Source organism: Astyanax mexicanus, chromosome 5, assembly GCF_023375975.1.
Source record: "Astyanax mexicanus isolate ESR-SI-001 chromosome 5, AstMex3_surface, whole genome shotgun sequence".
Taxonomy (NCBI): Eukaryota; Metazoa; Chordata; class Actinopteri; order Characiformes; family Acestrorhamphidae; genus Astyanax; species Astyanax mexicanus.
Window position 1 is genome coordinate 37,691,859 of NC_064412.1, and position 25,741 is coordinate 37,717,599.

Here is a 25,741-nt window from a genome sequence, read left to right on the forward strand (position 1 = left end):
ATATGAAATGACAAAAAAAAAGAGACTAAAATGACCACGACTACGGAGTTCAGCGAAAAACAGTAGGTAATTCAGCCTGTAATTTTCTCAGAGGATGTCTGGGAAAAACACACACATGGTCGTTCCAAACGGAAATAAAATCACAGAAGACCCCAATTAGAAAGAAGAAAATTACCCCAGAACCACCAAAGAAACTAATCCTGTCAAAATAGTGATTTTTATAAAATGTTAAATATTTATCAGTGACTTCTAAGGCAATGTGCACGTTCTGTATGTGTGTGTGTGTGTGTGTGTGTGTGTGTGTGTCACAATAGCCATCCTGAGCGAGCTACTCCAGAGAGAGAATCGTGTCCTGCATTTTTGGACCATGAAGAAAAGGCGCTTGGACCAGTGCCAGCAGTACGTGCTGTTTGAACGGCATGCCAAGCAGGTCAGGAGGACTTTCTGCTGACCTAAAGAGACTAGCTGTAGTAGTGTCTTGATTTATTGGGACAGTAATGCTTTTGATGTGTGCTAAAGACTGTGACACAGCTGAAATCTAGTAAGCTGTAAATTGTTTTTTATGTTTATGTAAGGTTATTAGGTCACGACCGGAGCGAGAACGTAATTCATAATCAATGAATAGGTCAATTAAAGTCTGAGTGAACAAGCACATGAATACAGAGTTAATAAGAGTTATTCTCTCTCTCTGTCCTTCTCTCTGTCTCTTTATCAGGCCTTGGACTGGTTGCAGGATACGGGTGAGCAGTATTTGTCCACACACACGTCTCCAGGTGAAACCACAGAAAAAACTCAGGAACTGCTCAAAAACTACGAGGAATTCCGCGTCTCTGCAAAGGTACTGCAGCGCTGCTCTCAGGAGCATTAATATTGTGCTGCGTTTGGTGAATTCAGAGAAACGTCTCATTTCCTCTCTATAGTGATCTCCACAACATTGCAAAATGATTTTCTATCAGTAAAGAGTTTATTTGCATTAAAATATCGAATAGGCTACTATTTCTATATTTACATCTACATTTACATTTAGAGTATTTAGCAGATGCATGGAGTGATTTTTTTTTTTGGCAAAACTTTTACACCAAAAAAAATTAATCTGCAATTAAAATAATAATAAAAAAAAAAAAAAATTGAAAGGAATAAAATTTACTATCAATATGTGAAAAAAAGTCTAGTATGATTTATGGTTCTAATGGACTAAAAACATCATTCACCTAAAGCACGTCTAATTAGCTTAATTCTCTTGGAGTAGAGCAAAATAAACCTCCTGTTTTTTATGATAATAGACCAAAAATATAAACAAAATAATTTTCCTATTGGGGTCCTTTTCCATCGGACCAAAAAACACCCAAACACATGTAAAGTCGTCATTACGACCTCCAACCTTGTAAGTAGTAATTTCCGAGGAAGACCCTCAGACGAGGGTTCAGGGTACCCGTGAGTCCAAAATTAGGTGACCAATGGAGATTCAAGGGGAACTCCTTCTTCTAAGCCCCACCCACCCATGAAAACTGTGCCAAGCAAAAAAAAGCCAAAAATAAATCAGAAGCAAATGAGAGATTCCAGAAACAAAGTCTTTAACAGAAAAAACACAAAACCCACAGAAAATTCACAAGAACACAAAAATGAAAGAACAGACGGGCAAAATCCAAAGTGGAATCATTTTAAAATAACTGCAAAGAATAATAATGTAAGTAAGTATATTTAAAAATATATATTTGCTAAATTTTCTTTCTCTTTTGAATTTGCAACATACACTTTTCCTTTTGATTTCTAACATTTTTGATTGTAGAATTTATTTATTTTTTTGTGTATAACTTTTGTCACACATCCAGAGCAATGTACAAAAGTGCTTTGTTGTTTACTTTGAAAATATCTAGAGCTAAAAAAAATGGCCACCACACTTATTTAAACAATGCAGGCGGGAAGGCATGAAAATAGATGGTTGGTAGGGTGTAAGATAGCAATGAGCATTGCGACGTGCCTTGGACAGGGTGTAAGATAGAGCAGTAGGTCTATCAAGACAAGAACATAAATAAATAAATATTGTAACAGGCCTACACAGTACCATAAGGCAGCTCTCCAGTTAGACAGTCAGCAGCACTGGTTCTTTTGTTACAGTCTAATTCCATTTTTGATTTCTACGCCAGCAAACCCAGGAGAAGGTGAAGCTGCTGATTCAGCTTGCTGGCAGTCTGGTGGAGAAGGGTCATGTTCATGTGACAGAGCTGAAGAAGTGGGTGTCCACAGTGGACCGGCGCTACCGGGACTTCTCCCTGCGCATGAGCCAGTACCGGTCCAGTCTGGACCGAGCACTGGGGCTGTGTTCTGAGGTGGGTAACTCTTCTTCATTCACTTACCTTGTTTAAAACTGAAAGTTTATGGACCTTTAAAGCTGATATAAGTGTTTGAATTTTGCAGTTTGTATATTTGAATTAAATTTACCTGACTTGATAATTAATAAATTAGAATTTTAACAAGGCTTTTTTGTGTTTTAAATAGGATCATGTTTAATGATCTTAAAAATGTGCTAATTTATTGTGCAATTTGCAGTGATTAATCATGATTACGCAGATTTTTCCTTCTCAACACTGAAACTATGAATAATGGATATTTATATGTAAAATAAAAGAATCAATGTCAGCTCATAACTGAGATTTTATTTATATTGAAATAAGTCTTTTTTTACTGTTAATAAATATTGTTCAACTAATTTTTTCCTATTTTGCATTTATGAAAAAAGAAGGAAAGATTCTAAAATCTGAAAAACGTAGACTAATTATGTGAACAAACAAGGTCAAAACACAAAACAATTAATGTATTACTTCATTAAATACAGTACCAGTCAAAAGTTTGGACACAGTTTCTTTTGTATTATTTACTACATTGTTGTTTAATATTAAAGACTTAAAATTATGAAGGAACAAATATGCAGTTAGTAGTATACACAAAAGTGTTTTTCCTTCATATACATCTCACATAAAACCCAGCCCTGGGGGTTTGGCATGTGTTAGACCGTAAAAAGGAATCTCTAGAAACTCCTTTAAGACAGCTGGAACATCATAAATTATGCCCAGAAATTTGACATCAGAGCAAAAGGTGCTACTTTGAAAAATCTAAAGTATAAAACACTTTTTGTTAAGTTATAAATACTGTATAATATAAAGAGTTCCTTCATAGTTTGGATGTCTTCAGCATTAATATACAATGTAGAAAGTAATAAAAAGAAAGAAAAAAACATTAAATGAGAAAGGGTGTGTTGAAACTTTTGACTGGTACTGTATTACATGTCTATAAATGTAAAGGTAAATTCGACTCATATATATATATATATATATATATATATATATATATATATATATATATATACATATATACAAACTGCAGATTCAAATACTTATTTCGGCTTTTAAGCTCTATAAGAACAGTTGATCATCAGTTATGATCTTGAAGGCAGCACAACAGATCTGTTTTTATTTCAACAGGACAATAAAGATTTGGAGTTGGACATCATCCCTGCCAGCCTCACCCACACTGACCCAGAGGTCAACCTCAACGACCCAGACCACGAGGTCAACGAGGAGAAGAAGAAATCAGCCAGGAAGAAAGAGTGAGTGCGGCAGAATGAGGAAGTGATTAAAACAGTGAGCTACGATCAATTCTGAATGTTCTTTATTTACGCTTTTCTCACGTTGCTTTCTGTATATATTTTTGCAGGTACATCATGGCCGAGCTGCTGCAGACTGAGAGGGCATACGTGAGGGACCTGCAGGAGTGTTTAGAGGTGTATTTCTGTATTTCTTTATTACACCACACTTAAAATATAATGTAACTCAAGATTATCATAATCAGTGTTAAAGGCATAAACACAGGCCTAACCTTTTAAAAGTGTAGTTGCCATTTTACTAGGGATACACAGAATATTTGGCAAACAAAAAGATTTGTCCGAAAATGGCTAAAAAACCTCTTACGTTTTTATGAATAAATAAAAAGACTAAAATATATGTATACAGAACAATGACTAATTCGGTTTAAATCATGCGGCAATGTTTCCTCTAACTTTTAGGATGTTTTAAGCAGTGCCAGGAGGTCCACATATCTCCCCTCCTCCCCTGGACCCAGTTCACAAGCTTTTTTTTTGTTTGTTTTCCTGCTGAAAGACATGAGCCTTACAGGTCTAGGATAGTAATGTTACCTAGGGCAACTTACCATTAGCATTTATTTTGTTTTATAAACTACAAACAACATTTCTCCGATGTTCCAAATAAAAATATTGTAATTTAGAGAATTTATCTGCAGACAGTATGGCTTAAATAACAAAAAAAGATGAAAATCTTTCAGACCTCAAATAATGCAAGTAAAACAAGTTCATATTTATAAAGTTTTCAGTTCAAAGTTCAGAAATCAATATTTGGTGGAATAACCCTGTTTTTTTTATCACAGTTTTTATGCATCTTGGCATGTTCTCCTCCACCAGTCTTACACACTGCTTTTGGATAACTTTATGCCACTCCTGCTGCAAAAATTCAAGCAGTTCAGTTTGGTTTGATGGCTTGTGATCATCCATCTTCCTCTTAATTATATTCCAGAGGTTTTCAGTTGGTAAAAATCAAAGAAACTCATCATTTTTATGTGATCTTTTATTTTTTTCCAGAGCTGTATATAAAAAAACTGTAGTTTTGTAATTGCTTTCTTTGAAAAGTAAGCCAATACATTTAGGTAATTTTTTATAGTAAAAAGCGTTAGATTTATAAAAAAAAAAAGAAGAAAAAAAAACATGTTCCCTATTCAGCCTTCAGTCAAACGATTCATTGTGTTCTGTTTCGTTAAAAATTTCAATGCGTCTATATATTTTGCTCAATATTTAATTAAATCGTTAATGAAACATAATTATGCAATGACATATCCAACTACAGTAGAGGCTTATATATAATTTATATATAATTAATCAAGAAATGGCATTTCTTGCTTGTGGGCACCCTCACTGTGGGAAGTTGTTGCTTTAAGTTGCTTTAAGCCAAAGACATGCATTTCTGGACAAGCTAATGATAAATAACCATCATTAAAAAGTAAAAGAAGCATGTGGACTGAGGCAGTAGCATAACAAAGGATTTCTGCCTGCTTTACCAAAGATTCATAATGCAGTTAGTGGTGCTATTCTCCTTATGTCAGGTCCGTGGAGCATCACAATTACTTTTAAGCTTTTCTTTTAAGGCAAAAATGCCTTTAACACATTAGACTCGTCTATGTTATTGTAATAATCTAGTGTGATCCCTGTTTTGTCAAAATATTCAAATGGCATATGCCCAGCAGTGAGTCAGTAAAGGCAGGAATCCACCTGTCAAGCAAATATGTGCCTTCATCATCTTTTTTAGTGATGGCCATGTGGTATTAGATGACTCAGAAGACAGACAAGAAAGCCAGAATGATCTATTTATAGCTGTAGTTCTAGTTGTAAATCAGAGAGCAAACACAGCAGCAACCAGATTACCAGCCAAAATTTCAAACCAAAGAACCAAAAACACAGGCAACCAAAACAAACGACAAAATAAAAAAACAAACAGGGGGCAAACACAGAAAGACAGAATAAGAGGAACATCCAGTATAAAAGGATAAGACAGAGTGAGGAGGTATAATACAGACAGGTCTGATTGCAAATAGGCGAATGTGATCAGTATTCAAGGGCAGTAGAACAGCAAAACAGTTCAGCATTAATTGAGATGAATGGTGTGACATCAGCAGCAGGTGGATTATGGGAAGTGTAGTTTGAGGATTCATTGGAGGCAGAAGGAGCGTTGTTTGTTATACACTGATTATGTTAAATTCTGTGCTTAATTATCCGGCTGCATTTCATCTCTCTCTCTCTGTTTGCAGACGTTCCTCTGGGAGATGACAAGCGGGATGGATGAGATTCCACAGGGAATCGCCAACAAGGAGCATGTCATCTTCGGGAATATTCAGGAGATATATGATTTCCATAACAAGTATAAGTCTCTTCTTCTAATTACGCCCTTCATTTCATTTAACATTATGTGTTCTTTCACTGGTAAATAAACTTACTTTATGTAATTGCTAAAGTGTAAATACATAATTCAGTACAATAACTTAATGAATTACATTTACATTTAATGTACATTTTACATCAAACAGGAAAAACTGGTATCACACTATAATAGCAGGCTCTTAAAAAAATAGATGTAATCATCATTGAATAGTTAATTAATTAGGTTTTTAATACCTTTATTAGGTTATTACCTAATAATTATTCATTCATTAATAAGGCACAAAAAACAAACATTTACTTCCTTAGTTGAGGAATGTGAATTTGTTTAGTTGCTTAAAAAACATAATAGGACCATTATTTAAAATTATTTAATTAGTTTTTACTGTAAAAACTGCAGATCCAATTACAACAGATGCAGGAAAAGATTAAAAAAGCAAAAGCATGTGTTCAATTCCATCAGTAGCTCACTGAATTTACCATCATTAAGCTCTAATTTACTTAACTAGGTGTTTATATGATGAAAAAAAATCCTCCTGTAGACTTCATGAGGCTACAAATGTGAATTATTGTACAGTACTACCACTGTCTACTTGTTACTTCAGTCTTTCAACATTTAAAACTGAAGTTTAAGCATATTTATATCCGTTGTATTACTTGTTACACTGAAATGTAGTACCTTTAAGTTGCCTTGACATTGCCTTGATTGTTTGTACTTGATTAAAGAAATATTTAAGATGTCAAACTTTTGCACTGAATAATGTACAAGTAACAATTAAATAGTCATTATTTACAGGATATTACATAATTATAAAAAGTTATTATTTAAACTTTTAATGCAACAAACCATAAAGTTCAAATAAGATTTACACTTAGTTATTCCAGCTTCTGCTATATTGCATTTATCATTTATGATGCCAATATCTGCTATTTCTAAGTGTTAATGGAGGTCTGAACATATTTATTCATTCTGATATCCTGACTGTCTCTGTCGTCACTTTTTCTAGTATTTTTCTAAAAGAGCTGGAGAACTACGAGCAGCTGCCCGAGGACGTGGGCCACTGTTTTGTCACATGGGTAAGAACAAACTTTGGCGGCACCTGTTGTTTTTTAGGTGAAACTGTGCATGTATTGAGTTCTTATAAAGTTACAAGCAGTATCGGGCACATTACTTTGAAAAAGTAATTAGTTATAGGTACTAGTTACTTCTCCAAAAAAGTAACTGAGTTACTCCACTATAAAAGTAACTAGTTACCAGTAAAAGTAACTATTGCGTTACTTCTGTGTTATTCGCCCTGTAAAAAAATATATCAAAAGAAAAAAAAATATGTAATTACTATGATTATTAGAAAAATAACAAACGAAAATAAACCCAAAATGTTGACAAAAACATAATCTAACAAATTTAAAAAAAAAGAAACAAAAATGCGCAGCAGAAACCGAATGAAGGCCTCAGACCCTGGCACAACACTATCACGCCAATCACTGAATTGATTAGAGCACACAAATCATCGCAATTTGCCTCACTTCACCACGGCAAACCACACGTAAACCCACAGGCCCAGCGGCCAGAAGGTCAAGTTCACCGGAAAGAGGAGGGGTAAACCAGGGCAATCCATCCTTCCGTACCTTGTGACTCACAGGCACACTTTGGATGTTAGCAAACACAGTTAGCTAACTCTCCTTCTGTCCTTCTCTCCCCGCCCTCCTCCGGCTCGTGGAGGTAGGCGATCCGTCACGAATCCTGGAGATACCAGCCAATATGACCCTGGCCCCGCCCCCAAACTGTCAAAACCACCCCTTTCAAAACTCGAGCGCAAAAAAATTGTTGAGCACAAACTGCTGCTGCAGGTAATTCACACAGCGCGTGAGGAAAAAAGCACCTGAGAGCAACATTTTTTTCAGCACGCACACGATTACCTTTTTTTGCTCACTAGTTTCACATTTGTGCTCACGAGAAGTTAATTTACACACGCAAAATGTAAAAACATGCTGTTTTTTTTCACCTGGTATTTTTGCGCCCCCGACTTGTATTTTTGCACCCTCGACTTTTGAAATTGATGGGATGCCATATCCTCCACTTGTCTGCATTTGACTTGCAGCGCTGTGTGTAGCTGTTCTTGATAAAACTTTTTCTTAAATAATAGTCATTAAATAACATCATTCTAAACAGATTTCTTTCATTCAAACAGCCCAATAATGTTTTAAAAAGCTCAATTTGTATCGCTCTACTTACTAAAAAATATCAGGTTTAAATCAAGCTCTGGCTCATTAGGACAGTTTATGGGTTGGTTTTCGATTCAGGCAGAAAATTCACAGATTTTTTTTTTTGTTGTTGCAAAAAGTGTAATTTCTGAATTTAACCAGCCATATTGTTTAGTTTACAGCATCACAAACAGCTGGCATGCATGCATGTATGTAAAAAATAAATATCAGCTCAGTGGTATACTCAGATGCTATCATTGCTTTAAAATCCAGGTGTCTTCAGTACCTTTCTAAAAATCTGATACTGCAGATTAAGCAGATTAGCTACACAACCATATTAATCATTACAAAATCAGACAATAATTGCAGGTCATAATCTTGATGTGCGGTTTGATCATGATGTGCATATAAACTGTATTTAAACACATAAGTCATTTGCAAAAACAGGCAAATGGACTGACTTTTCATATATTCATATATTCATACCAGATTTGTCAGGAACTCTTTCCTCTGTGTTTCACAGGCTGATAAATTCCACATGTACGTTACCTACTGCAAAAACAAGCCGGACTCCAGCCAGCTCATCCAGGGCCAGGCTGGACGCTTCTTTGATGTGAGTCCCCCCCCCCCCCCCCCCCCTCCAGGCATTTTTCGTGTTTTTGGAAAGACCCACTGCTGGTGTGTGTGGCCAGTGCACAGTTAGATGGCAGCAGAGAGCTTCCTGTGACTCACTAGATTCATTCCTTGATTCATGTTCTTTAAGACCTGTATGTGGCCCACACTTATAAGTTATAATTTATTTAGTTTTAGTAATTCATTTCAATTTATTTAATTAAAGATTGTTGCTGTCATGTTAAAATACAATTCAATTTATCACCAAAAGGGGTACCACTTGTTACAAGTCTGTTACAAACTGTACTGTTTATGCAACAATTGTTCTGTATAGTTATAAAAAAGTTGTTCCTTAATAAATACAGAACCATGACAACTCAAAGAATAGCATGGGTGTTTAAATGTTATGTTAAATATTATTTAAGATCTATCAGGGTTTGTACGGTCATCCAGGCAATTTCCAGGCCTGGATAAGTTTTAGAAAAAAAATATGTAGAAAGTTTTGTAAAGTCATGAAAATTTGTAGTTCACAAATGTGTGTTTCCATTTATTGACTGAGTAAAGCTATTTTGAGCTAAGTTACTTCAGTGGTATAGCCCTACACAATGGAGCTCTCAGTATCTGACACACATTGTTTTATTATTGAAAATTGTGTCAACATTGCTTAAAGTTTTTTTTTTGTCACTATAGTTTAAGTTGATTTTTGGTTTTATTGTCCATGTCTGCACTGATGTTTTAAAAATTTGCCTTGAAGACATGGAAAAGTCACAGAAATCTATTGGTTAAAAAGTGTATGAACCTTTTTTATTTTATTTTGAACTGCAGACAAATATATTTCCTAATCAAGCAAATAATATTATTAATGATAGTATACAGAAAAAAAAGTCATTTAAACCTCTCTGATTCTTTTTTATTGTTATTTATTTCTAATTGTTGGTTTTATCTGAAAATGATTAATAGCTTTGTCAGCTCAGAATATTTTTGTTAGTACTGGGTGAAGCTGATACCTGGTATCTCCTTATTTGAATTGGTAATGAAAGAGTGGTGTGTGGCTGTAATGTTAACAGTCTCGTGGGGTGTGTGGAATGTGTGTGTTCTGTAGGAGATCCAGAGAAGACACGGGCTGGCCAACTCCATCTCCTCCTACCTCATCAAACCGGTACAGAGGATCACCAAGTACCAACTGCTGCTAAAGGTGCAGAGCAGAACTGAGAGATACATCAATAAAATACACTATATGAGAAACAGACTGCTGTAGAAATCTCATTTACAGCTTTCTCTGTAGGATATGTTTACACCTGGCATGTACAGGCTTTTTGTATATGAGTCATTATCATATCACAGTTTCCAGGGCTGCAGCTAACCAACTAACAACTATTTTGAATCGATTTATCCGTTTTTTGTTTATTCATTATTTTTGTATATATCTTTTTGTAATTTTTTTGTGATATATGATTTTTGAATGAGCTTTTACAGTTTGTTTAATATATATTAAATATATTTAATAAAATATATATTACATGCATAATATATATATATATATATATATATATATATATATATTTATTACATAGTGTTTATATGTTTTTTTTATTATTTATTATTTTATGATTTATTTTATTATTATTATTATTATTATTTAATAACACAACAACAGTGCATGTAATGTAAATATACACTGTGATTCGCATACACTTCCACATGACATCGGAGCCAAAAATAGAATGCTTTATATTTATTATTAAAAAGGTGGGGTTATCCCAAGATAGCAGTGTGGAAAGGGAATTCTTGGCCAGTTTGGTATTTTTATGAAAGTAGTTAAATTAATAATTGAAATAGCTAATAACATACTTTTTAAAAGAAATTGTGTTACAGACAGCACTGTGGATGTGTAATACTAATAAATAATTATACACTTTATTTATATAGCACCTTTCATACATTAAAATACAGCTCAAGGTGCTATACATACAAACAGGTGAACAGAACACCAATAAAATTTAGAAAGTAAAAAGAAGAAATACTTTAAAACAATTAAGATCATTAAGAAAAATAAAGTAATTGTGATAAGATACAATAAAGAATAAAGTAGCATAAAATAATAATTCTAAGAAGTTATAAAGAAATGTGATGTAAAAAAATAAAATAAAATCAAAATGCTCCTTTTAATTAACTTTGGGTACTTTAAGCAGACTTACAGTGCTTAATCTTTAAGAAAGGACTTAGTTCGTATAAAGATAGACACTCTGTAATATATGATGTTGCCAATCCATCTAATGCCTTAAAAAATAATAATAGTACTTTAAAAATCTATCCTAATAGAGACTGAAAGCCAAAGTAATGACTTGATTTGTTGTTTGGTGTTGGTGTTGGTGTTTTGGAAATTAATTTGTGTGTGTGTGTGTGTGTAACAGGAGTTACTGACGTGTTGTGAGGAGGGGAAAGGGGAGATAAAGGAGGGTCTGGAGGTGATGTTGAGTGTGCCTAAGCGAGCCAACGATGCCATGCATGTGAGCATGCTGGAAGGTAAGCAGATGTTAAGATTAATTTGTGTGCATTAAATTAACAAATATGCTTTTCAAAGTATAAAAAAAATCAATTTAAAAAATCTACAATACAATGTATAGCTTTAAATTAGACACAGTACAATATAATGTAGAGTTCTTATTTCATTTGGCAATGCGATGCTAGGTTAACATTGCTAACAACCAATGAGCTTAAACTCCCAGCCAGGAAAACACCTTTACTTTTTACTCATTATGAAATGAATGTCAGGAGCATGTTTGGCATATGTGGTTGTGGTTCAGAAGTTCACTCGTTTTGTTGGTGCTGTTGTAGGTTTTGATGAGAACCTGGCTGTTCAGGGGGAGCTGATCCTACAGGACACGTTCCAGGTGTGGGACCCCAAGTCCCTGATCCGGAAAGGCCGAGACCGCCACCTCTTCCTTTTTGAGATTTCCCTCGTCTTCAGCAAAGAGATGAAGGACTCGTCTGGACGCACAAAATATGTCTATAAGAGCAGACTGCTGGTACGCTGTGACACAGGGGCAGATATGTATAAAGTATTAGAGAGACAGACTTGAGTAAAAGTACTAGATCTCTATCAAAAAAGTAAATTGAGTAGAAGTTAAAGTGACAGTGGAAATACTAGAGTATTCAACATTTTTATTCTCAGAGCGTTTTCACACAGTAATTGCACTCTGGTTCAGATCAAAACAAACCCAAACTAACTGGAAGGGTTTGCTTGTGGTAAGAAAGTGATCCGGCCCAGCTATCAAATATACTCATTTTATTTGAGCTAAACTGCTAATAAGGCGCAGTTTATGAACAAACGCTTTCTTAGCTGCTCCATGCTGTTTACATGCACGGTGTGTGCAGTACTCACTTCACACAACTGCGCCACTGCATTTACTATGTGTACATCTGCGCTGCACATTCCATTGTTTTCAGTGTTAAATCAGCTTCACACTGTACAGATATACGCGCTGGAACACAGAATCTTTCCACTTTATTTACTTTTATGCTCCTGTGCCAGACAGCTCTGGCCAATCAGAGAAGACAGTGTGCTCACATAGTTTATTGGTGCTCAATTTCAGTTTATGCCTATATGATACTAAACCAAACAGAGGAAGAAAACGCTTCAATTAAAGTACACTTATCAGCTGATCCAGACCAAAGAAACCAACTACAAGTGTGAAAATGCCCTAAAATGTACTACTCAAGTGCTGAAAGTAAAAGTACAGTAGTGTTTTATGTAGTTAATACAAAAAGTAAGCAGTAGCAAGATCTCAGAGTGAAAGGCAGAACGGAAGCAGCGAATTCTACTAATAAGATCAGCTTGATCACATGATTCACTCAATGATGAGGCACGATGAAGTGAAAGTAGGAGAAAAAATAATGCTTCATAGATAGAGAGAGATAGATAGATAGATACTTTATTGATCCCCGAGGGGAAATTCTAGACATCCAGCAGCAGACACAAAGTTGCAAATTGAATACACAAAGTTACAAAAAAAAAAACAATAAAAAAAAAAATATATATATATAAAATATAAAGATAAAGATATATATAAATACAATAAATACAGCATTTTAGTACTTATGTACAGTAGTGAAGTAGTTCTACTTTGTTACAATACATCTCTGCACAGAAAGGGTTCAGTCATGTGTTGCTCACCTTAAATCCCAGTTGTTACCAGAACAGAATATTAATCAACTCTGAATTTAAATGGAAAATACAACTACTATTTATTTGTGGGTAATGCAAAATAAAGTATTCAAATTTTATCATTTATATGTAATAATAGAATTTTTAGAATTCAGTACTGTTTAAACTCCAGATTCTTTGGCATGATTGTGCGAAAACAGCTGTTATATATCTTTTTGATTGGACTTACGGTTTCCACATAGCAACGACATGGGGTACAACTCCATGCGGTGGAACTCACCTAATAACATCTCTGTAACCACCAGAAATAAGGCAGCAACCACCTGAAACATTACTGTAACTATGTAGACACATAAGCAACATTACAACTACCTTAAATACTCCAGCAGCCACCACCATAACATCCACCTGAACACATCAGCAACAGCCCAAGTAATCTTTGTGTAAACCACGGCACCCACTTTGCAACACCTTTGCAACCACTTGGGATATCAAGCACCAGAAAAAACATAGCAACCGCATAGCAAAAACCCATAATCTACACCTTAACCTACCTAAACATTCTGCATTTTCTTCAGGACAAGCAATTTTCTAGTATGATACGCAATTATGTTATTATAACAAATCATCATTTGTTTTGCTTTATTGTAATCTCAATATACTGATAAATATTAACAATGACTTGAAAACTTGAATTCTTGAATCTGAACTCTCTCTGTGTTCTCAGTGATGCTGAACACAGCTGTGTTAATGTAGTGCTGTGTCTGTTATTCCTGCTGTATTTAACAGACTTCAGAGCTGGGTGTGACAGAACACATCGAGGGAGACCCCTGCAAATTTGCCCTGTGGGCGGGACGCACTCCGACCTCAGACAGCAAAACCATCCTTAAAGTAAGACTACATTTATTTTTAATCCCAGATTTTCACACTCTTGGTATTTTAATCTCAGTGTCTTAATGAGGGAGAGTCACCTGGAATAGTTTTCTCAGTGTCTTGAAGGAGTTGCTGGAGGTGCTGAACAATAGTTCAATAAAGCTTAGAGTTTTTTTTTTGTATTTATTTTAGAGTCACTTTTCACACAATAAGGTGCACCGTATTATAAGGCGCACTATCAATGAATGTCTATTTTCTGGTATATTTTCTGGTTTATTGTCATACATAATACGCACTGGATTATAAAGTGCATTTTAGGATACACTATAAGGAATTCTTAATTAAGTAGGTCTCACCGCTGGGTGGTGGGAGGGGGGTAGCTAACTAAGTTAGGTAAAGCTAAGATAAGTAAACAAAACTGTAATAAAAGTCAAACAAGTTCTTTGAAGTCAAACAAGCACTGGATATTAATCTACACAGATTTAGTAAGTAAAGTGAGTAAAGTGCTTCCGTCTATTTACAGTAAGCTTAGATTCCCGTATTTCTCCAGCACTAAGGCTGGAGCGTTAGCGGCTAACCGTTAGCGGGTAATGCTAATGCTGGTCCAGCAGTGCTAGCCGGGGTTAGCAGCAGGGTACAGACCATAGACTGTATATAGCTGGACAGAGCATCGTCTCTAAAAGTGAAGCCACCACAGGTCGGGCGCCCCCTGCTGTTCGGTTTCAGAAAGCTGTGTAACCCCACCCATCCCCATAGGATTCAATGGCAAAACAGACAACTTTCAATCACGTTTTTTCTAATATACTGTAATTCTACCCCTTTATTTAAATGCAACAGCTGGTGTAACCTCTGCTTATATTGTCAATTTTTTTATATCCCCACAGAATTCGGTTTTTAAAACGTTATTCAGCTCTATTTAAAAAGGTGTGGTTATTGTAAAAGGGCTGGTTATGGGCGGGACCAATAACAGACCGTCAGCTCTGCTCCGCTCCGCTCTGCAGCCTGTGACCGCGAGGCAGCCCTCAGGGGCGGGGTTATTCAATTAGTAGGTTGCTATCCACAGTCTTTCTCCCTCCTCTGGTCTCTACTGCGCAGAATCGGGTGTCAGGATCACCAACATGGAGGAAGATTTTGGCTTCATTTTCATTGAATGAATGGGAACGGCGATGCGGCGTCCATCTTTTTTTACAGTCTCTGGTACAGACTGATAATAATCACCGCTGAAAGGGGAAATAGTGATTAGCGACTAATGCTAATGCTACTCCAGCCCAGACACGAGACACATATATATATATATATATTTTAAGAATTCAAAATTCAGATTTTTTGTTTAAGAGCTTTTTACAGTGAGTGTTGTCACAACATGAGGACAAGGAAAAAAAAGAAAAGATAACTGTTTTTATCTGGTCGAAACCAGATAGCACAACAAATAGCAAAACATCTCAAATGAATGGACAATGAAAAGTGAGATAAAGAAGCTGTGGCTAATTTGAAGACCGGTTATGAATAATGTGTTAATCTATAGTTCATGCAGGTTAATTCATATGCACAGCTGTGCAGTGTGGCATAAATTAATTGATGCAGGGTTCTAGAGCAGGGCAGAATTATAGCAGGAGCAGAGAGTAGTGAAGATCCAAGCCAGGCAGAACCGGGACAAATCAGAAGGGTCAGGGCATCAATATATGGGAAAGACATTAGATAGGAAAAAACAAAGGATTTAGGAGGATTGTGTCAAATACTGGTGGATTCACACAGCAATAATGCTTTGATCCAGGGAAGGCAGGCACTGGCACCCAACCGCAAATGGACTTGCACCACAATAATCTGCTGTAGGCCTTCAAGTAGTGAATAAGGTTTCCTCAAATTGGTGTTCTTGAATATTTTTAGCAGTTTTGTTTACTCTTCTCATGCACTCTCTATTGCACACTTCTGCAGGCATCCAGTATGGAGGTAAAGCAAGAGTGGATCCGGAACATCCGGGAGGTGATCCAGGAGAGGACAGTGCACTTAAAGGGGGCATTAAAGGAGCCCATCCACCTGCCCAAAACCCCGGCCAGGCAGCGCAGCATCAGCAAGAGGTAAAATATACAATACTTATACAACACTTAAAAAATTATTTTAGCTCTATTTTTTTCCCAATTTACACGGGCAAATGCCCAACCCACTCATTAGGACTCCCCCATCACTAATGATGCCCTAACTAGCACATGAAGACTAGCACATGCCTTCTTCGACACATGTGAAGTCAGCCACCGCCTCTTTTTAAACTGCTGTTGCTGCAGCATTGCTGATAAGCATCACAGCACGTTTGGAAGAAAGCGCAGAGACTCGTTTCCTGTACTTCAGCTCACAGACACCTTGTGCTGGAGACATCACCCTCTGGAGTGATGTGGGGAGAGAGCACCATTTACCCTCCCAGATAAATCTGTCCTAAAAGTCGTTAAAAGACGCTAAATGATTTCATGGCCTAATTTGCATAATACATGTTTTTAAAGCTGTGAAGGAATAATGTTGTGGGAAAGAAAAAAATGAGTAAAAAAACACCCTAAATATGTTAGAACTACAAATTAACTCTGACAATGAACTTCTGTTACCTCTGAAATAGGCAGTCACTTCTCAAAATAACTTCATGACTTTAATGCTTTGTATAAATCGTTTTTACGTAAATTACATAAATCAGTTTTTTGCCATGTTGGTAAATGTTAGCATAAGAGTAGCAGTTAGCAGGAACTGCTATTCTACGTTCAACCCCTTTTTTATTGGGCTTGGTACCAGAAAAATGACTTTAAAGAGACACTTTGGCAGAGTTACTTAGTTTTTTAGTTTTCTTTCTATTTTTTTTTTATTTACTTAAGTTTTTTAAAATTTTCTTTAGTTTCAAACCTATTATGCACAAATTGTTCTAGGTCAGTTTCAACTGGTGTAACAATTTAAATGTTTAAATTAAATGTTTTACATTCCTAATAATGGTATGATTGCTAGAGCAAACTGTTGAAATACAATTTAGGAAATTTATGTTGATCAACATTTTAACCTTAAAATATTTACATGAGACAACATTCAGAAACGGATCTGGGCTCTATTTAATACAACGTAAAAAAATAGACAGAGCTGCTTCAAAAAGGTCATCATCAGTCATCATTATCAGAGCTGCAGCTGTGTCTCATCTTGATGGTCCTCAGGTGAAGAGTGGAGCGTAGCCTCAGCACATTGAAGTACATGCTCGGTGCATGTGCAGTCTCCATGGAGGCCAGCAGAGAAAAACATTACAACTTTACTTTTATTTTGTTTACTTTATTGTCTTTATCGCAAAACTCTTACTATTTTTATTTTACTTAAAATAAAACAAATAACTAGAAATGAGCGATATTACAAATGATTTTAGACTTTTGAATAGTAAATTCTTTATGTAACCCTCATTTTGCTCATTGTTCAGGGAAACCACTGAGGATGCAGACAGTCAGGGAGATGCCAGCAGCCAACCGGACACCATCTCCATCGCATCACGAACATCTCAAAACACGGTGGACAGCGACAAGGTATGACTACAGTCTTCATACACACACCACACATCCAATCAGGCGCTGCGCTGTCTCTGTCATTACTGTTCTTAGTGTATTTATTAGAACTGCATAACTGAGTGTTTCTGTCAGCAGGGCTATGTGTGGGAGAGAAGAGGAAGTGTCTGGGTGTGTGTGGGTGCGTGTGCGTCTGTGTGTTTGTGTGTGTGTGTATCCAGGGATCCAGGGTCTCTCTGTGGAAAGTCTGACCTGTTGTTCTGTCATGGTAGAGTGTGTTTGGGAACGTGTGTGTGTGTGTGTGAGAGAAGAGTTCAGTAGTGTACATGCTGACAGGGTGTGTCTACAGTATAATCCAAACCCTAAATCTAAGAGAGTCTTTCTCACATTCTGAGCTCCTCAAAGGGTTCATGCTTTAGTTCTGTCCACAGAGACGCTGCATTTACAACACTGAGCCTTTTCTTCTCTCTGATTGGTCTCGCAGTTTTTAAAATAAGCATTTATTACGCCTCGGGTCGGAATTCCAGACGGAGCATATTCGTTTCATGTTGAGTTTGAGGCAGTGTGTGTTTAGTGGTCGGTATAATGGTCGGGGTTATTGTGAGGGTTCATATTCGTCCCCTGGCTCTGCGTAAGTCGTGCCACTGTTTTCTGTGGACAGCATGAATCACAGTTGCTCCTTCCTCTTTCTTCACCTCTCTTTATGGTCTTCTGCCTTCCTTCCATCTTCTCCTCCTCCGTCTCACTCAGTGCCCAGACCCAACAGGTCAGTTTTGAGTATGGCTGTAAGAATTTTTTTTTTTTTTCTCAATAAAACATATTAAAAAGAACTGCAAAAACATTGTGATTAAAAGAAAACTCAAATTGCATTACCTGCCTGCAGCAACAAAGTGTGCTTATTTCACTGTAGAGCTATTTTCACTGTGATCACGTGATATAACTAGGCTGGAGGTAGAGATTTAAATAAAATTTTGAAAACCATGTATCATTTTTGGTCCAGTCACAATCATGTGCTACTTTGTGTTTCGTTTATCAATTCAAATCTCAATAAAATACATTTACATTTGTGATTTTAAAGGGACTTTTTAAAAGTCTCCTTCCACTAAAATACACTTTTTCTGGTTCTTTGTAAAATACAATAGGCCTCTCTGAGTTGTATATGATGCTGCACATGAAACTGTTCCTCAACCTCCATTGTCTGCAGGAGCTAGTAAAAGAAAATATTCAGAGAAACGAGTCAGTTAGGAAAAGCACCGTGTCTACGTCAACCCGTAAATTCATGGCCTCGCCTACCTTGGCTCGGGACCGCCAACAGGCTGTGCTGAAGCCAGGCAATGACACTGTCTCGTCAGACAGGAGCTAACAGGGCCAGCATTCCTCTATTATTTGTGCAAATAACACATCAGTGTTATATGCTTTGCCTAGTAATTTAGAGCTAAGCAAACAAATGGTTAGAATTTGTCTATGTAACACATTACCAGTGCAGTACCAGTACAATTGAGATAGGTAGGTGTATGTTTAGAACAGTTCTGTTTACACTAGTTAAAATAAAATCCACCCGGGGTTTGTTGCAACTGCCTGGGCGGGGTGGATTTTTACTTTGTGGACCTGGACTAACTATAATGTGTAGGTTTACATAGGATCTCCAGTGGAGTTGGCATTTTACAGAGACTCTAAGACTAGGTCAGTGGCTGAACTGCACCTATCAGGGCATTATACATGTTGTAAAGTAACATATGACATTGCAATGACTGTTATTAGTGTAAAAATGTCTTTATTTGAAAACGTTTCTGGTGTCGCAGTGCTGTTAGCCAATCAGAGGCGATATGTTTGCGTGTATGAATGTTCATGAGCAAGAGCCGAAATCCTATCGACCACCCGTCACTCCTCCACTGGACTAAAACACTGTTATACCAGATCACTGGAGCACTTTTTTTTTTGACAAAAGCCAACTCACATGGCATTCATTCATACTAGAGACTATAATTAGACATTTTGAAATGAATGAAAAAACAATGGTATGAGACCTTTAAATCTATTTTGTCTCTTTCTATCTTTTTTACTTTTGCCTGATCATAATAAGATGTACTTATAATTGAATTTATTTTATTATATATGTAAGTACATTATCAGTTAAACACACACAGTCTCATCTATGCAGTTCTACACATACTTATATGTAATAAAGGTATTCTATTACAAACCAGTAACCAGTATTTCCCATCCTCTGTTATTCCGGCCGTCACTCTCCCTCACCGTCTCTGTGGAGTTATTGTAATGCTGAGCGTCTGCTTGAACACAGATGTCTGTGTGGTTTTCGGTTTTGGAGTGAGTGTGTGTGTGTGTGTGTGTGGGTGGCTGTGTGAGCTCTATAGCACGATGAATAAAAACACCAACTATGACAGATTTTTTCTGGAGAGTTGGCGCTTCTGTGGGTGCTTTTCTTTCTGTGCACTGCATATTTTGTGGGTCTTCAAGGAAGTGTGTGTGTGTGTGTGTGTGTGTGTGTTACCTCCACTCTGTGCCAGTCTACTCTGTGGTAGCTGCAGAGGTCATGTGGTCAGTGACTGAATCTGCTCAACCTCATGATTTTTTCAGTCAAGAGTTCATCTCTATTTATGCCCTTTGTGTAAATAGCAGTACATCAGCCATAACATTAGAACTACAGACAGCTAAAGTGAATAATATTGATTATTTGGTTTCCTGGCTGGGATTTGTAGGGATTATAAGGCAGCAGTTGAACTTTATTTCTTGAAGTTAATGTTTTGGAGCAGGAAAATGGGAATCTGAGACACTGTGTGATGCTTAGATAACTGGGTCTCCAAAACATCAGGCAGGTGTTGTGGAGTGTTCCTGGTATACTGTGGTCAGTCCTATCTACCAAAAGTGCACAAAGAAAGGACAACTAGTGAATTAGCAACAGGGTCATGGGCACCCATAACTTGATGTGACCCAGGAAGGCCCAACCTATAACATAATTATATGAGTAAATGTAATTTTCTTGAACTTTTTTACATTTTGTCACCTTAAATGTATATTTTTGAGATTTTAGGTGACAGACCAACATAAAGTAGCACATAATTGTGAAGTGGAATGAAAATGATACCTGCTCAAAATTTTTGTCAATTAAAAATACAAAAAAGTGTATTCAGAACCCCTGTATCAATACAGCTGCAATTACAGCTTCAAGTATTTTGTAGTAGTATTTCTTTACCACTTGCAAAATAGCTTAAGCTCAACCAGTTTAGATGGAGAGTCTCTGCAAAAAGCAATTTTGAAGAAAGGCATCCTCAAAGCGTGATGCTGCCACCATTATGTTTTAGTGAGGTGTTTAGGGTAATGAGCAGTGTTACATTTCCGCCACAAATAGTGCTTTTCATTTAGGCCAAAAAGTTAAACTTTGGTTGTTTGGTTGTTCAACTTTTGCATGTCAAACTTATTAGATTTTTATTTGATTCAAATTTGAAAACCATGTATAGTTTTGTTCCACTTTCCACTATACAGTTACTTGGTCTGTCACTTAAAATCCCAGTAAAAATACATTTAAGTTTGTGGTTATAAGGTGACAAAATGTGAAAAAGGTCAAGGGGTATGAATACTTTTGCAAGCCACTGTAAGGCCACATTCACATAGCAGGCAAAAGTAGCCAAATGTCCAAACTATTTCATCATATACTTATGACACAAAGTTGTGTCACAGTGTGGACGGCAAAAACATGACAAATCTGACATTTTCACTTCAAGATGTGGTATTGAAATCTGATTATATCCAGTTTGTGGCAATGAGTCTGAAAAGCCAGATCAGAATTCATGCAACTTTTGCGTCAAGGCATTTTTAAAGAAAGGAAAATGGATGACAGCAGTGAGCGAGGGTTTTAGTGATGAGACAGTGAGGTAAAAGACCACATACAGTTTTGGAAAATATGAAGAGCCCACGTCAGTTTCTAAATTCAGTTTCTCTGATTTTGATATTTATACGTTTATGTTTGAGTAAAATGAATTTTGTTGTTTTATTCTATAAACTACGGACAACATTTCTTCAAATTCCGAAAAAAATATTGTAATTTAGAGCATTTATTTGCAGAAAATGAGAAATGGCTGAAATAACAAAAAAAAAAGATGCAGAGCTTTCAGACCAAAACAAATTCTTATTCATAAAATTTTTAAGAGTTCAAAAATTATACAAAAATATTTGGTGGAATAATCCTGTTTTTTAATCACAGTTTTCATGCATCTTGGCTTGTTCTCCTCCACCAGTCTTACACACTGCTTTTGGATAAGTTTATGCCACTTCTGGTGCAAAAATTCAAGCAGTTCAGTTTGGTTTGATGGCTTGTGATCATCCATCTTCCTCTTGATTATATTCCAGAGGTTTTCAATTTGGTAAAATCAAAGAAACTCATAATTTTTAAGTGATCTCTTATTTTTTCCCAGAGCTGGAAATATTTGGCTTGATGTCTCTGTTCCAATAATGTTAGATGGCTTGTGCCACAATCACTCTGTTTCTAATGAAATGTCTGAACATGGTCACAAGTGATAAATGTTGCTTTCTTTTGTGCATGAGTTTCAGTTTAGGGGTGTTATAGGGCTGATATAGGGCACATTAAAACAAAAATTTAATTTGGAGAGAAAACCGTATGTGAGCCACTTTTATCTTCTGTGTGAATGTAGCCTGTTCCACCAGATCCAAGTAATGAAAACCTCCAATCAGGTGTGTTGGAATCTGAACTCTCTATGGTGGAGTAGGTTCTCTATTGATGACCGAGCAGAGATCATGTGTAGTCATTTTAAAGCTCTTTATCTTGTCAGTAATAAAACGCTTCTTCCATTGGCTGAAATAGCCAAATAGACTTACACTTGATTGCCCAACTAGATGCACACACCCACATATTTTGTTTGACCTCATGTGATTGAGTAACATCCCCAATCTGCAGTCACAGGACTCAGCCCAGTCTCTCTCTTTCTCTCGCTCTCTCTCTCTAAATTGGGCAGGGCTGCCGTCAGCCTCTAGACCTCAGTACAGTCTGTGTTTAGTTGTGGAAATTGAATTCAGCGTGCCAGCGGCCTGGTAGCATGCAGCCACCCACTGACTTCTTCCCCCAGCTTTGAGATAGGGGTGTGGCTAGACTCTTCACCAAACCAAGCAGCCAATCAGAGAGGAGGGGGGTATTTTTTGCCAGTCTGAGGCTGGTTGGTTGGATGGGAGATTTTGGCAGTATCATGCCCAAGTGGATGAACTTCAGGCAGCCTAAAGGCTCCAGACCTGTAAGTAAAAACTTCTTATAGTTGCTGTATATTGGGATGTCTTAAGCTGTCTTAAGCATATATGTTAATATATATTAGGAACTTTTTGAGTTTCTTTAGTGTGAAACAGTGGGGGAACCACTTATGGTATTTTGGGGAACCTTTTTTTTTTTTTTTAAAGGTAATATTCCTGAAAACAACTCAAGATTTTCTGAAGGTTCCTCAAAGTCCCTTAAGTTGTTCCTCCACAGTTTCAAATTGAAGAACTTCCAAAAGTTCCTAAAGAAATGTATACTGTAGAAATCTGACAGGAAACAAGTTTAGGTCTGTTGATAATGCGCTGTATGTTGATGCACAGACAACGTCACACCGCCTCACCTTTAACATGTACGAGTTCGGGCTGCAACTGATTATTATTTTGGTAGTCGACTAATGATTTTTGATGATGATGATGATTTTTTTTTTTGACTAGTCGTTTAGTAGATTAGTCAACGATTATTTCTGCCATGTCCTCCATCTATAAAATCCATAGAAACAGCTGAACATAAGACTTAAAAACTATTTTAATGTCTAGATGAATTGTTTAAACATGGAAAGTACTGATATTTAGTAATAAAATATGTAATCTGTTGAGTTTGAGCACTTCTGGCGACACAGACTAAGTTGAGTGTAAACTGTGTGAGTGAGTCATTTGTGTAATGCACTTTGTGTAATGCGGTACTGTTACTGTTACAAATTAACGATTAGTCGACAATGAAATTTGTAGTGGACATTTAATTAATCAACATTGTCGATCATATTGACTAATCGTTGCAGCCCTAGTAAGTGGTGGTAAAAATAATGACCAGTTACTTTGCCGGATGGTTCTTTGGTGTAGGCAACAGTTCTATATAGAAACATGATAACTTGGAGAACCATTTGAATGCTTAGAGGGTATTTTGTCTCGTTTTGTGGTTTCTCTTCATTCTTCCAGAACTTTTTTAACTTTATTTGAATTTCTGAATGAAAGAAACAAGTTATATTTTGCATAGATCTGTTCAGAGAAGTTCTGAAGGGTCTTCAATAAAAGAAAACAATTTAGTATTACATTATGCTAACCCAAAGAACCATGAAGTGGTTCTTTCATATGATAGTAACTGCCAAAACATTCTGTAGTATAGGCCACAGTTTTCTTTAAAGATCATGGAACTTTGCCTGATTAATGAACCTTTCCAATAAATAACCATATTTCTCTTTGAGACAAATACAGTTATACTTTTTTATTTATTTGGACAGCTTGTTAAATAGAAAAAACATTAAATTAATAAAGAAAACAAATGTTTTCCTCCAAAAGCAAGAAGGTGTTGATGTATGGTTATTTGCAAATCTAGAACATGTTTTACTAAGAATGTACTGAAGGGAGTCAAATCCTTGAAAACTTATTCAGCAAAGCCAACAGTTCTATTCTGCATAGTCCTGTTATTTACTTCTCTCCCAATACTAAGGTTCTTTAATGGTCTTTAATAATAATAGTTCAGAATCGAACTATGCACGTTAATTGAACATTGTCTGATTAAAAAGTTCATTAAAATGAAAAACTATAACCTTTTAATATTTGGTCTAAGTTAAAGACGCCCTTTTTGGAGTCTTATCTACAATCTTTTTTTTTTTTTTACTGAAAAAATGGGCTTTTTGAAGACTTCTTCAACAGCGACAACACTGTTCTTGTCTTCTTATGTTTAAGTAAAACATTTTTTATTTGATGATTTGTCACACATCTAAATTACAAGCATGATTCTTATGGGAATCAAAAGTGGTTCTATTATAGCAGCAGCACTCAAACAGTTTAAAGCTTCTTGTTTTTAAGAGTGTTTTAACAAGGTTTCTTATGGATTCTACCTAAAGAACCTTTTGAATGTTTAAGTGTTTTTTTTTTGCCTGACTATGGTCCTATGCTGGGAAACCTTTTTAATTCAATTAAACCATTGTTGTGACACGGTCACAAAACCAGTTGTTTGATTACTGTTTAGAGTGTTCTCTTACATATAGTTCATTCACAACAGAATTTTTACATCAGTGCACCTCAGTGGGCTGAAAAATCATTAACACATTTAAAGGGTTCTCTGGGTTGTTCTGGTGCTGTTTAGAACTGTTGCCTTTATTAAAGATCTGCTGAAGAACCTTTTTTGACTTGAGTGTGTGGAGAAGATATAATAAGAGTAGCAAACTTTCAGTGTGTTTTTAGGGAGGAGTCCTTATTTCCATCTCTCCTCGCTCTGTGGGTGGGTGTGTGGGTGTGTACACACGTGTGTGTGTGTGTGTGTTTGAGTGTGTGTGTGTGTGTGTGTGAGTGTGGGAGTGTATTTCTTTCATTAAGCTTCTTATAGATAATCTTTAAGCTCAAATTGGTCCTGCCCTATTTAATGTCTTTATAGATACTTCCATTTCTGCATGACCAGGACTGTTGTAAGTGTGTGTGTCTGTATTTTGAATCACACACAGCATGAGCTCACTCTTGGAGTGTGTTTTCTCTCTGTAGCTCAGGAGGGCGTGGCTGGCTGAGCTGTGTTCAGTGTGTTTGGCCAGTCAGATTTATTTGCAGAGGCTGAACCTTTCCAGTAGATAAACTCACATTATATAAAATACAGTCTTACACAATACACACTGCACGGCAGAAATAACGAGGCTAATGGGCGTAACTGAATTAATGATATAGATCAGTGTACTGAGCTCTAAAGCAGTTTATTAACAGAACTCATTGTTTTCTAATACATTGTGGACTTAATTGTCATTACAGACACTCAGACAGATGAAAGAAAGAGAAAATTTATCTTCAGCAGTTCCATATCTATAAAATAGTGTTGCTAGATTGTCATTATGGTATGGTAGGTGGCTTTTTATGTGTATTTTAGCTGTTAGGTGTACAAACATTATACATTTCCTACATTCCTGTACATGTTACATGTAGTTTTTACTTTCATTACGTAGAATTATTATGTTACATGTTAAATCCTGTAAACAAGCACACATCTCACCATCAGACTGAACATTCTGGAGTTGTTTTTTTTGTCGAAACCTCTAGGATAAGATAGCAACCAAAAATCCAGCAGAATAATATAAAAAAGAAGGATTTGAAGAAGCATTT

General features: G+C 36.3%; 1 protein-coding gene across 2 annotated transcripts in view; it reads left to right on the forward strand.

Moving 5' to 3' along the window:
- Nucleotides 1-25,741, forward strand: part of kalrnb (kalirin RhoGEF kinase b) — a 176,322-nt gene that overhangs the window by 100,176 nt on the left and 50,405 nt on the right. The window contains exons 20-33 of one of the 2 annotated variants that reach the window (XM_022673454.2): nucleotides 315-430; nucleotides 716-838; nucleotides 2,148-2,330; nucleotides 3,483-3,607; nucleotides 3,715-3,781; nucleotides 5,872-5,981; nucleotides 7,006-7,075; nucleotides 8,727-8,816; nucleotides 9,918-10,010; nucleotides 11,230-11,341; nucleotides 11,654-11,844; nucleotides 13,773-13,874; nucleotides 15,792-15,934; nucleotides 17,293-17,395. In XM_022673454.2, coding sequence (XP_022529175.2) covers nucleotides 315-430; nucleotides 716-838; nucleotides 2,148-2,330; nucleotides 3,483-3,607; nucleotides 3,715-3,781; nucleotides 5,872-5,981; nucleotides 7,006-7,075; nucleotides 8,727-8,816; nucleotides 9,918-10,010; nucleotides 11,230-11,341; nucleotides 11,654-11,844; nucleotides 13,773-13,874; nucleotides 15,792-15,934; nucleotides 17,293-17,395 — 1,628 coding nt within the window. Of the gene's footprint in view, nucleotides 1-314; nucleotides 431-715; nucleotides 839-2,147; nucleotides 2,331-3,482; nucleotides 3,608-3,714; nucleotides 3,782-5,871; nucleotides 5,982-7,005; nucleotides 7,076-8,726; nucleotides 8,817-9,917; nucleotides 10,011-11,229; nucleotides 11,342-11,653; nucleotides 11,845-13,772; nucleotides 13,875-15,791; nucleotides 15,935-17,292; nucleotides 17,396-22,408; nucleotides 22,639-25,741 lie in introns of those variants that run through there. The other variant, XM_049479170.1, reaches the window with a different exon arrangement.